Here is a 14507-nt window from a genome sequence, read left to right on the forward strand (position 1 = left end):
ATGTAATCATATTGTTGGTGTGGAAACCTTGTACTGTATGTCCAAACCGTTCGCACCACGAGGCGTTGTTTGCTTGTAGATCTGCTATCTACTTCAAGACTGTCGCGTCTTGAAGCAGGGCTTTACTTAAAATATATATATATATATATATATATATATATATATATATATATATATATTGAAACTTGGAGATATAAGGTTTTTGCATGCCCGGCAGTGACGATATATTGTCGGGTAGAAACCTCTTATCTCCATATTCTAACTCTTTGTGTTTGTTTTTCGCAAATTAATGCCTTAACTCGATTATACAAAAGCATGATGCAAAAGCGTCACACAAAAGCATAAAATCGTCGAGCTCGAAACGAGCTTGTAAATCTGCTGCTTTTGCCATCTTTTAATTTGAATGCTGAGTAACAGTTTTTCTTTTACATAATATGAGCTTTCCACCCGACAGACGATACACTCACTCTCAGGTTGTTTTTAAACCACTTATCAAAGCATGATGGATGGATGTAATGTTAATTAAAGGAGTGTAAAATGGAAATATCTGTGCCATCAGTGCAGGCGCGTAGCTACAGGCAATGCAGGCAATGCAGTCGCATTAGGGCCCCAAAAAGCACAAAAAAAAGGATAGCATTACTGTATAGTGTTCTTTTGGGCCACTGTGCCAACTGCTGCTGTACTGTATATTATTGTGTTCAGTGTTTTTTTCCTGAGGCCTCTGGTGAAAACCTTGCATTGGGGCCCGGCGGGGGGTCATTACGCCAGTGCATCAGTGTGCCAATAAGACTACCTTGCCGGTGTTAAACGCGGTGTGTAAGATAGCAGTGTGCCCTAGCTTGCGACGGACCACACACAACGCAATGACATGCCCAGGCACTATAAATAGGTCACAAGCTCATTTGTGGCCGCGGGCGCCTGGGGTAAAAATGGCAACCGTGTCGGTTGGAAGATGGCAATGAATGATAATTGAGCTGCCTCTTTGCACTGTGTTGCGCTGCATGGGCGGAAGAGAGTCAGTATTAAAACCACTTAATACAAGCACACTCTCTCTCGCACGCACGCATGCACGCACGCGCACACACACACACACACTCCTGAAGCAGCTGTGGAGATGATTATTTGCTCTTTGTAGGCTTACAGCTATTGTGCGACCACGTCATCATGCCATGCCATCACAATCCCAAACGCATCTGCCCAGCATCCGCTGACCCAAGGATGATCAGAATCAGGCTGTAAACGACACATTCAAATGCTAATGTTATATTGTAAATGGCGTATTTATACAGCGCTTTTTTTTTGCGCTTCACATACTGTAGAGTGTGCATTACATTCACCCATTCACGCACACATTCACACACAGATGGTGGAGGAAACCATACATGCAAGGCACCAACCTGCACATTGGGAGCAATTAGGGGTTCAGCGCCTTGCGCAAGAACACTACGACGCTTATCTCTGGGGGAACCCGGAATCGAACCGAGAACGTCACAGGTCCCATCCGACCGATCTACCGGCCACTCTACCCCTGAGCCACTCCCGCTCCCGCTATGACTGAAGTTATTTTTACACATTAAATGATACTCCAAAACGTATGTTTACCAGTAGTTTCAAGCCGACCAGTCTCTTCTTCATCGTTACCGCTAGTAAACATACGTTTGGGAGTGCTCAGTTGGTGTGCAGACTCTTTTTTATTCTTATGCTGTTACTTACTGTTTTTGGTCCAGCACCCAGCCTAGTAGGTTCACACCTTTTTATGTCATGGTCTTAATTCATTCTGCTTTTCGACTCCCTTTCCGTTAGACGCTGAAGAGCTAGGGCACCTTGCCCCAAACATCCGTGTGAGAAAATAATGAGTCAATTTGGGAGTGTTGGTCCTAATCTTTCTTTGTCATTGTCCTGTTGTACAAAGAGCGTGCAGTGGCTAGACTAGTGCAATGGCCACAGACTGCCACACATTGCATCAGGCAGGGTAACATCGGGGTGCCTAGGGGTGCACTGATGGCTTAGTACACAGCTGTTCAATGCAAGGGCCTCCAGGACACGCCACGGGGCCAAATGGAAAAGAAAGGACATTTTAATGTTATAATAATAATCCCAGTGGTGTAAAGTAACTACATTTACTTAAGTGCTGTACTTTGAGTTTTGAGGTATTTGTACAGTACTTTAGTATTTCCTGTTTTCAGTACTTGTACTTTTGCTCCACTATCTCAGAGGCAAATATTGAAAACTACTAATATTTGAAAACTTTAATTACTAGTTACTTTGCAGGTATAAATGATTATATTATAAAACATACATTAATTCACTGTAGACCTATTTTATACCTAGGCTATTTTCAAACATTTTGTACTTTTGGTACAGCATTGATACTTTTACTTAAGTAAAACATCTGAGTAATTTTTCCACCACTGAATAATCCTACTTTAGATGTGTGAATCTGTGTGTGTGGCTGCACGTCAGGTATCTCTAGAACCGACTACCGGCTACTAGTTAAAGCCAAAGCGCAGTAACCAAAGGTCAGCCTTCGTGATTTTGGGGGATAAACAATTACCTCAGGAACAGGTTAGTGTATTATCAATTATATGCCCATATATAATTTGGCTCATGTTCTCCACACACGTTTACCACCGCAAAAGGTACATTTGGCTGACGAGTTGAAACACTTTTAAACTCATTTATAAGTGATTGTTTTCCCTCTAGCGTAGTTACTGCACTTTGGCTTTGTAGGGCAGCGTAGGTGGAGCCATGGCATTGGTCCGACATCTCATTGTTCCTACATCCCATTAGTTCGGATCTGGTGAATGTTAACCTGGTGAAAAATACTATTACTATACCTAACCCTAACCTCAGTAAAGCTAGGCCTAAACCTAACCCAAACCCTAACCCTAACCTCGGTAAAACTATGCCTAAACCTAACCAAAGTAGGACTAATGAGATGTAGGACTTAGGAGCAGTCCCCACATAGGCTAGGGGTATTTTGTGTTTCTTGGCACGGAAAGGTTTTGGAACCTGTAGCTTAAAAGTTAGCTTATTATCACATTCATCACATTGACCCATAGTTTAGCAGTTAGCCTATTATCACATTCATCACATGACTCGTAGCTTAGCAGTTAGCGTATTAACACATTCATCACATTGACCCATAGCTTTAGCAGTTAGCTTATTATCACATTCATCACATTGACCTGCATTTGAATCCCAACTCACGGATAGCACTTGGACTCTCATTCCTCATCTCTCCTCCCACATATCTCGCATGCCTGCACCCTCTGCTCACTAATAAAACAGTCAAAACGCCTAGCAAACAATTCTTCAAACCGTGAATAACGTCCGGCCAGAGTGAGAAAAATGCCTTTAAATCAACCTTTAAAGTCAGCAAGAGTATTAATTCATTTAGTTAACGGGGACTTATTGCGCCTGCATCCGCCCTCTGCGATTATTAACATGACATCGTTTGAACTTTCATTGGCAGATTGATGTGGGGAAGTGTCGTGGAAAAGAGGATGTGTCTCTCCAGCTCTCTGCTCTTTTTCCCGATTTATTGTGTCGTGCTCCCCATTTACCCTGACAGGCCTCTGATATAGCGCCGTACCAATGTCCGCTAATGTCGGATATTAACAGGAAAAATATAGGCTTCAGCAACAGCCCTGTCTGAACACAGCTCCACAATGGCCATTAATGTGACCAAGTACATTTCTGAGGCATTTTTTACTTTTACTGGAGTATTCCCAATTGTCAGTACTTGTACTACTCCACTACATCTTTAAGGCAACTATTGTATTCACATCACAGTGATGGCAGATACTCAGATTAGGGATCTCCATATATGGGCATAAACAGGTGACATCACAGTGATGTCAGATACTCAGACAGGGATCTCCATATATGGGCATAAAAGGGATTCTGTTAGGGATCGCCATATATGGGCATAAAAAAAAAAAGATGATGCCCTGTTAGATCCCTATAGATGATGCCCTGTTAGATCCCTATAGACAGGGATCTCCATGTATGGGCATAACAGGGTATAATGCCAGATGTCATAGACATCATAGGACTTTCACATAACGAATAACTGAGTAAGCATGTTTGGGCTCTCACAGCATATCTCCATAATATGGATCCATAATAGCGTACTGTATATTATACAGTACATGGAACTCCATGTATGGGTACCAGGGGTCTCCATGTATGGGTAACTGGTCTGATATACATCACTAGCCAGATGGCCAAGACATGGCGCCATGTCTTGTTGCCCTGAGGCTTCTTACTAGTACTTTTACTTAAGTAAGACATGTGATTACTGTTACCACCACTGGTGACCACACGAGTTCACTCCGGGTGGGGAGGACAATATTGGGTCTAGAGCTGAAGTTAATTTCCAAAGTTTGATATATGATATTCTTTTGCTGTTTTGCCTTACCGTCTCTCTCTCTCTCTCTCTCTCTCTCTCTCTCTCTCTCTCTCTCTCTCTCTCTCTCTCTCTCTCTCTCTCTCTGCTGCCTGAAATAAAATCTGTATCAATTCATATGCTGTGTAATATTGATACATGCATATCTCTCCCTTCATCTTTCTCTCCTCCCTGCTATTTTTTTCCTTTCTGTGTGTGTGCGTGCGTGGGTGTGTGCATGCGTGTGCGTGCGTGCGTGCGTGCGTGCGCTTGTCTCAGATGATCTCAGACTTCAGTAGATAACGTTGCTCTCGGTTTTTCATATTTAATTTCCCTTCGGCTCAGGTTTATCTCTAGATGATTTGAGTTTTTAGTTTTCCTGCGCAAGGATTAGGTCTGTCCTATAAGAGTCATTAATGCTGCACTTATTTTTCTGTCAACCTCAGGCCTGTCACAATTATTACATAGCCACCCGTTCACAATTATTTGAACTATTTGCAATTATTTTGTATAGATGGTTTTCATTCATCTGTATATTAAAGGAGTAGTTCACCCCAAAATGACTTTTTGTTCTATTGATTACTCACGCCATGGAGAGTAGAATAGAATAATTTTTTTTGTTTTTTGTCACATTCCTAAAACAAAAGGAGGAAATTTACCCACATTGATTCCGGATAAACGGGTCCCCATCCGGAACGAATGGGGGTAAATGTATTGTTATCACATTTTTGTCTTAGGAATGCGACAAAAAACTAAAAATATTATTGAACTCTACTCTCCATGGCGTGACTAATCAATAGAAAAAAAGTCATTTTGGGGGTTTACTACTCCTTTAACACCTATGGATGAAATGAACAGAGATGACATATTTTCCATCATTATTTCTGCGTCTTCACCCACACTCCTCTACCCGTTTTCACAACGTGGACTGGGTTTGTGTGATCCCCCATTGTCAATACATGACACAACACAACACAACACAACACAACACAACACAACACAATGTTTTTGTTTTTATTAGCGTGACCCTGAAATCTCGGCATGAACCACTTCTGGGTTCCCGACCCGCTCATGCTTGCCATGAGAGCGAGCGCTAGGGACTGCGCCTGAAGAAGTGTGATGGATAGTGCATTATGGTGATCATTTGGAGCTGTCACAGGGGTTGATGGAGTTGACACACTGAGGTTCACTCCCCTCTGGCCCTCTCCTCTCAGCTGAGTCCCACATGAACTAAAGAGGAGGAGAGGAGAAGCAGGGTAGAAACGATGCTCAAGGCTTCTTCCTCTTCTCTTCTGCTTGATTTGCTCCCTCTGAATTAGTGGCCGTGCAGGCTCAAGTCAGCTGTGGACTCCATACTTGATATGACAGTGGTATCAGCTCTAGATGTGGAAAGAGTACTGAAAAATCCTAATCAAAGTAAGAGTACTGTTACTTTTTTAGTAAGAGTAAGAGTAAGAGTAAAGCTGGTTGCACACTGCTGCGTTTTTCGTTGCGAAATGCGTTTTTCAGGGCAAGGAGAGAGAGAGAGATAGAAAGAGCAAGGGACCGAGTGGTGCGCGAAACGGGCGGCAGTGTGCAAACGTGACTGACATAACGTGAGGTTGATTTTTTTATTTGCGTGCTCCGAAATTCACTCCGATATTCGGCCCGAAAAACGCAGCAGTGTGCAACCACCTTAAGAGTAAGAGTAAAATTACTAGTCCAGGAAATTACTCAAAAGTAAGAGTAAAAAGTAGCACTACTCTTTGAGTAAAAAGTAAAAGTACTTTTTTTTTACATTAATTACATGTTACATGTTACCGGTTACCTAAGCTGTCCCAATGCGATGTCATTAACCAGGAAGAGAAGACCATTAATCAGAAAACCACTTTTAATAAAATTTTTAAGAATGTATATATTATGTAAACTGTATGTAAACAATACACACAAATCAAGTGCTGCAAATGTTGGAAACAAAGGACATTTCTTAGGTCAGGGGTTCTCAACCTTTTCAGGCTGCGACCCCCAAAATAATAATATTTCAACTGCGGACCCCCACCCTAACAGGCACTAAGAATTGTAGGAGTTGGCATTAGGCCTACATTAGTTTGACTACATCTGTTCCATTGTGAACATAGCATGCTCACAATGCCACAGAGGCGTTGTGAGCATGTAGATCTGCTATTTCCACAATTTTGGCCTCTATTATTTGACAATTTGGCCTATTTTTGACCAGAGGTATTGAATTTACTTTACTTATTTACTGAATTTAGACTACTCTTAAGCCCTTTGCACACAAGACAGTTGCGTTTTTTTCGTTTGCAGCATGAATAAAACGCATTAGATTTGGTGTGCAATGCTGTGCGGAATCGGCGCTGCGGATCCCAAAAGGAGTCATAAAAGGAGTGATGAGTTTTTTACCGCATGCTACAAGACGCACAAATCGAACTGGGTTCGATCGAGAAAAAAACGCACGGCCGCAGCCACTCGTCGCACGGCCAATTCGGATCCGGTGTGCATGAGGTCGTAGAGAATCATTGTTTTCTTTTTAAAAAGTGAAATTGTCCGTTTTCTCCGTACGGATAAACGCGCCTGTGTGCAAAGGGCTTTACTCATTGTCCAAATGAAAAGTAACCAGTACAAGTATTTACTTTTTAAATTACTCAAAAGTAAGAGTAAAAGTACAGATCCTCAAAAAAAACTACTCTTGAGCAAATACTCGAGTACTATTACTTGAGTATTTTCCACCTCTAATCAGCTCTCCCCTGCTCTGTTGCTGATGGATCTAAACAAACAGTCTATATTATTTATGGATAATATTAGTATCTGCCATCAAGTCATATTTTAGCTGACTAAAATACAAGTTGAAGGAACAGCTTTACCACCTGTATTTAATAACGAAACACTCTCTCATACACACACTGCACAGTGAAAGCCGGGTCCATTTGAGTCCGAATTAATGGACCAGACTCTTCGCCCTCCTGGCTCCCAAACTGTGGTATGAACTCCCCATCGCAATTAGAACTGCAGACTCACTCCCTATAGACTCACCTCTTCAGACTCACCCATAGATAGCACCCATAGCACTTACCGTAGCACTTGCCTACCCTCAATGACCATAGATATTTAGATTGCATTTATATAGGCTGATGCCAGGTCATTGTAGACCTGGCATCCTATAGTGTGTATAGATTCAGATTCAGATATGTACAGATTATTGATTTTATTTTTGGCGTTATTCTACTATTAGACTAACAAATACGTTTTACTATTTCTATGCACTTGATGTATTACCTTGTGCTATCCTAGTTTATTGTAAATCACTCTAAATTGTAAATTGTTAACCGTAGAGGATTTTTCTGTGCTGTTCATTGGGGCCATGTATGCCACAGTGACAATTGACACAGGCTGGGACACGCCTCGTTTCCCAGCTGCATTTGAAACCGGCAAAGCCAAAGAAATGGAGCTGTCAAGCACCCTTTATGCTGTCCCCTATAATCTCTCTCTCTCTCTCTCTCTCTCTCTCTCTCTCTCTCTCTCTCTCTCTCTCTCTCTCTCTCTCTCTCTCTCTCTCTCTCTCTCTCTGACATTTTCCAGACTAATCTAAATTGAACTTGTAAGGCTAGTAAGAATCAAGACTAATTTCATGGCTTTATTTTGGATTATAAAATTGTCCAGTGCCCCGGCAATTTCTCCCCCGCTTGTCAAAATTATGCTGTACAAATGCCCAAGCCTTTTGCTGGAATCACCACTTTGTAATACATATCTTTGTAGAGGTGGTGTATGTGTTCTGATACAAACATGCATTCCATCCTTTATTGTTGGGTGTTCAGGACCCAACAAGCTTCCTCTGATGCGCTTCCTCTGAACATTTCTCACCTTCTTTCCTCTAAACTGCCACACTGATCGTGGTTTATATGGCAGCATTTTGTTGTGTGTTACTGACTTCCTTTACTTGCATTAACTGTTCCACTATACAGAGCTCTAATAACACAGTTATCTTCTCATGCGACACAGTTAGCTTGCTTCTCTCTCTGTCATTGATTGACACTTCACTGTAGTAGTTAACACTTTACAGTCGGTCAATTGCTACAACGATTTAGTGCCTACAGTTCTATTTAGGCTACTAGTATTACACAACACAAAAAGCAAGCAAGCAAGGCAAAGTGACAGTCTGTCTATCTCACTGACACTGACTGACATGGGTTGATGGGTAATTAGGTAGAAAAGGATGCCCAGCGCATTCACCGGCCCTGTGGGTGTTCATGTGGTTGTATTGTGTCTACTGAATGATAGCCAGTGCTGCATGGGCAAATATCCACTAATGCAGTGTTTCTCAAACGTTTTAATTTCAAGGACTCCATAACTCTAAGAGTTACAGACCCGTAGGGGTCCATTTGGTACCCCCTCAAAGATTTCCATAGCTTTGGAGTAGCATACTGTACATGAGTGTGACCTGTCTTTATGTCATTATTACATTAGGAGTTTAGCTACAGGCTAAACGTGGCTAATCGTCCTCCCAGTAACGCGGTACAGTCTCAATTTGTCCCTGCCCTGAGCAAGTGTTTCTTAACTGACTACACTTGAAGTCCTAAAGACTACACTGTAGAACCAGCAGAATCCCTGTTGCATTATTGAAGTCCTAAAGACTACACTGTAGAACCAGCACAATCCCTGTTGCATTATTGAAGTCCTAAAGACTACACTGTAGAACCAGCACAATCCCTGTTGCATTTATTATTTATCGTCACTTAAGAAACACTCGCTCAGGGCAGGGACAAATTGAGACTGTACGGCAGTCAGTGCGCTATGGCAACCGCACCGGGTCAAATCCTATTGTAGTTTCAATAGCCTAACGACCTTCCACCTCATACGTCATAGCCTCTGGAACCCAGGCGTTTCATTGGCCAAATCAGTCTATGACGTACGTGGTGGAAGGCCCCCTGCTGGCAACAGAACAGTAATGTAAGGAAATAGACGCATTTTAGCATGAACGTAGCTGACTAAAAGAACACAGACTTGGTTGAAAACCGGCGAACTACTCCTTTAAGTGATGATAAATAATACATGCAACAGGGATTCTGCTGGTTCTACAGTGTAGTCTTTAGGACTTCAAGTGTAGTCAGTGAAGTGTGCATTCAAACATTAAAGTGCTCCAGGCTTTTGAAATGAGTGTTTGATAGAATGTTATCTTGGTTGCCGGGCTTTACTAACATCACTGAAACATAATAATGATATCCTCATTATCAAGACATGCTGTTTACTTTGGCTTTGTTTATTGATCTTGTAGAAAAAGATCAAGCCCACTGCTCTGTGGCACTCAAAACCATTTTGGATGAGCCCAATATACAGAGTTTGTATTCATTAAAGACACATCGGGTAACCGTAACCTTGTCATCATGGCATCATGAATTGAAATTGAAACTGCAGATTTTGATGTGAACATGTTATTTGTACATGTTTTTGTACTCTCTGCCTGAAAACCCCACCTTTCATAGAAGAATGATGTTCCTACAGATTCAGTGCAGCAGTTAATTGGAACATGCTACCAGTACTACTGCCCATAAACAGCATTAGTAGGCCTAATCATAACTACTAATGTGCGTGCATACATCTGCTGATGTGCTCACGCACCTTTGTATCTCATCTCGATACTATATGTAAATATGTTGTTTTCTTTTTCTTGTTTTTTTCTTGCTTGATCTCCTTTCCCCCCTTGCCCCCTTCTCTTCTTCCCTTTCTTTCTTCTATGGAAAATAACAATATGATGGGAACTATGCATAAAAACGAATTTCACCCACTTCTTTACTTCTGTAAACCTGTGATAATGAAGCTGATTCTGATTCTGTGTGTGTGTGTGTGTGTGCGTGCGTGCGTGCGTGCGTGCGTGCGTGCGTGCGTCTCCCCAGATGTATGTGACCTACACAGTGCAGGCCAAGGGGACCCGTCTAGCCAAACCGGTGCTGTCTCTGACACTGGTGTGTCTGGCCTTCCTGACCGGCCTGAACCGCGTGGCCGAGTACCGAAACCACTGGTCCGACGTCATCGCTGGCTTCATCATCGGCATCGCCATCGCCACCTTCCTGGTGAGAGACCACACTATACAACCATAATACCAAACAGCATCAGTGTGCACATTTTGTGCATGTTGGACCGTGATATGAAAAGGGTTGAAAACCAGTGTTCTAAACTTTAGAACACTGGTTTTCAATCCTTTCCATATCAAGGTCCATTATTTATTCAGCATTTGAGCCATGGACCACCATTTGATGAGATTCAGCCTCTCAGATCCAAAACCTCCACAATTCCATGTTGTATTGATGTGGTACCATAGGAGAGATAACAGGCAAACATTGACCAAAATAACAATTCTTCTACATTAGCTAGACTTCATGTAAATTAAGTAATGCAGATGTTTAACAATGGGTCAATTTGGTTTAAGGGTCCATTTGGTTTCATTTTACACTCTCAAGAGTTAAAGATCTATGAGGGTCCATTTGGTTAACACATCTACTGCCTTTTAATCTGAAGGGATGCTTGGTGCCTTGGTGCCGCGCCGCTTTCTCCGTAGGCTTCCGCTATTATTTTGAAGGGCTGGAAGGGGGTTGTTTTTGTTTTTTTGGATTATCACTTGACGGCAACGATTATGTCATCTAGTCACATGACAGTGTGGGTCCAGAAGAGAAACATGGCTGTGCCCAGCCGAGTCTATTGTGTACAGTATGCAGACCACCCTTTGTATAAAAAATCGAACCTCTGTTCGAAGTGGAGCTGTGTGTGTGTGTGTGTGTGTGTGTGTGTGTGTGTGTGTGTGTGTGTGTGTGTGTGTGTGTGCCCCCTGTGTGTGTGTGTGTGTGTGTGTGTGTGTGTGTGTGTGTGTGTGTGGCCCCTGTGTGTGTTTGTGTGTGAGTGTGTGTGTGAGTGTGCCTGGCCTATGCCTGGCCTATCCTGAACAACAGCGCCCCTCCCTTAACATGTGTGGGCAGAAAAGGTTACTGCAGGCTACATACCCGGAGACAGACAGACAAACAGACAAACAGACAGACAGACCCACACACACGGCCACGTATAGGGAGCTCCACACAGCTCCAAAAATGTCTCTTTTGAGTAAATGAAGTCTCTTTATGGGCCTCTCAATGGATTTACTATGGAGGACGTTCACTTCGTGTGCACGCCCGATGTGCGTTGTAAACAAATCGCGGACATTACCGATGTGGGCGGGACCGGAGAGACATACTGTAAGTAATTATACCTTTACTGTAAATACAGTAAGATTCACAGTCCTCACCGTCAACGGCACCACGATTTTAACCCTTTCAATGACGGTGAGGATTGTCAACGGCAGCAGAACTGTTAATAACTCGAATTAATTAATAATTAATTAGTTAATAACTAATAAGAACAATGGTTCTAAACCAGTGGTTTTCAACAAGATGACAATGATCCAGGGTATCATACCCTGAAGAAAGGCAGTTGTTTGACGTTGAGACGTTGGTTTTCTTATACTCTACGCCCTAAAATAAATACTGGCACTTTGGTCAACAGTGTGTGCGGCCGCTTTCTTGTCTTTTAAAGACTACCATTGAGATTATTATGCCATGAGCCGGCACCACTAAGGACCTGGTGTGCATAGCATCTTCGTGCTCAGCTGTTTATGGTGCCCTACACACTACAGGCGGTTGCCGTCGGGGCTGCCGCTAGGATCAGCGGTGGCCGCACCGCGGTGAGACACAAACACACTCGTTCAGTGAGTAAACGCCGCGCGGTATTTCACAAAGATGAACACAATCCATCTCTCACCGCCCGCGTACGCATGCACAAACGAGCACGCTCGCGGGGGATTTCACGGGACCGTGCCCGCTCTCCTCGCCGCCTCAAAACGTCGCTGCGCGGCTGAAAAAGCCACCCGCCTCCCATTGAAAATGAATTGCTAGGAGGCGGTGACCGCGGCTAGTGTGGAACCCCCTTTTGTCTGACATACTGTATATGTTTGACGTAATGTATGACCTTTGACATTTGACGTATGACTCCACATTTGTGTTATATTTCAACAAAAATATAATGGTGGTATAGAGGCCCTCTTAATAGATGTCTAGCCTCTTGCAGAGCCTCGTTGTAAAATATATAGCATCTTATTCCTGTTGGACGTGATGTGCATTTTGACATGACTGGAAGTTAGGGGTGCCAACTGCCAACCTCTGCAGTGCATCAAGGTCTGCACTTCTTTTCATTGCAACAAGCACTGGCTGTCTGTTGACCTTCCCAACCCATTAGTTCCATGGCCGCCACTTTTCTGCTTTACGTATTAGTAAAGTATTGTGTTAGTGCTGTGTGGGAGGATGCATTTTGCAGTCCGAGTGCATATAGCTCTTTTCCATTAAGCCTAATAAGACACAGTGGACGGATGCCCCGCGAGCACCTTTCTAGGAAGGTCCTCGATGCACATCCCACTGGGAGGAGACCCCGTGGCAGACCAAAGACCAGATGGAAGGATTATATCTCCAAACTGGCTTGGGAACGCCTCTGTATAGTCCCTCAGGGAGTGGAGGAAGTTGCTCGGGATAAGGAAATCTGGAAATCCAGTTGGAACTGTTACCCCCGCGACCCGATTCCGGATAAGCGGTTGAAGACGTATGGATGGATGGATAGACCTTGTGAACCCATAGAGTTATATATATTATAGAGAGCGGATAGCCCCGCCCCAGCTATTCATTTTAACACTTTGACAGCCGTATGGAGATGCCCATATTAAAACCGTTTTATACCGGACATCTGAGCAAGGAGTCTCAGCCAGACCGGAATTTACCGTACTGGGTCATTAAAAACGAAATAAATGATATTTATCCGAAAATCTGCGATCGTCTAACCTTCCCTAGTCACCGCTCGTCCATCGATAGCGCATGGCTCCTCTGACATGAAGCGGAAGTGACGTCAGGTCCTTTCCCTGCTATAGCTTCCCAGCTCCCATCCATTTTCTGTTTAGACGTTAGCGTTATCATAGCTGGAGTGCTGGGGGCTAAGCTAGCAAAAATGTTCATATCGACTGTAGAGTCATACTTGGATTATTTGAGCCCACATTTACGTGAACGGATCACACACGCGAAACGCACAGGGAGAAGATGCCTCGGCTGAAACCGCCACTCTAAGCCAATGCAGATTGAGGAATTTCGCTGGGGACTGTGGTGAGAATACAACAGGGATCGCGTGATGGTTATGGGGGATGAAGACTACATGGTATTGCGCTGAAGGTCTTGTAAAATGAATGCTGTTCAGATCATAATATAATAATAGAAATTTCACGGCTAATCTACCAACAAGCCATTCTATTTCGGCTGGCGAAGTGTTAATGCAAGTTGCTCAGTGGCGTTCTGAAGCACCCAGAAGAAGCTGAATCAAGGTGTATTGTTGGGAAAATTCACTATTTCGAAATGTGTTATGTCGAGACGTAATTGCGTCACGAACATCACAAACGTCGGATGACCCCCATGGCAGACTTCCAGCGGCGCGCTCTTTTGCTTGTGCATGTATGGTGGTGGGAAAGGTACTTGCTTTGATGTAAAAAAAGAAGGGAAAAAAAGGTGAGGGTTAAACAAAAAAAGAAAAGTAATGCCCTTACATATTATATTATAATTACTTTAATGTATGACTGTATTCATATGACTTCTTTGACTGCTTAAAATGATTGTAAAACCTGCACAATTTTCAATAGATTTTATTTAAAAAGTAAAAAGGAAAGGTACTCACATATTTTACTCAAGTAAAAGTATCAATGCTGCAATGTAGAAATACTCTTACAATTAAAAGTCTGGAATTTAGATTTTACTTAAAAAGTACAAAAGTATTGGCAAGTACCAAAAGTAAAAGTACAAAATGTTTGAAAATAGCCAAGATATTAAAAGTTTTGGAAATTGGAAATACTTAAGTAAAGTACACATACAGGTACCTCAAAATTGTACTTAAAGGGGCAGACCACCCATTTTCAATATTGAACTATGTCATTAATATACCTTAGAGGAGTTGTGTGGAAATAGAAAAAAAGTTCCCCCCCTTCTGTGTTGCCTAGAACTGGAGGATTGATTTTGGGGTTTGTATTGTAAAGTACAACTTGATGACATCACACGGTTGTACTTTACAATAC

The 14507-nt window shown here is 42.7% G+C and overlaps 1 protein-coding gene across 1 annotated transcript in view; it reads left to right on the top strand.

The window, feature by feature from the left end:
• plppr5b (phospholipid phosphatase related 5b) overlaps window positions 1–14507 on the top strand; it is a gene marked incomplete at both ends in the record, with an annotated part of 157411 nt that overhangs the window by 114177 nt on the left and 28727 nt on the right. Inside the window, one exon of the mRNA XM_080751612.1 lies at window positions 10279–10455. Coding sequence (XP_080607738.1) covers window positions 10279–10455 — 177 coding nt within the window. The remainder of the gene's footprint in view (window positions 1–10278; window positions 10456–14507) is intronic.

This window comes from Nannobrachium achirus (assembly GCF_963921795.1).
Source record: "Nannobrachium achirus genome assembly, chromosome: 21".
Lineage (NCBI taxonomy): Eukaryota > Metazoa > Chordata > Actinopteri > Myctophiformes > Myctophidae > Nannobrachium > Nannobrachium achirus.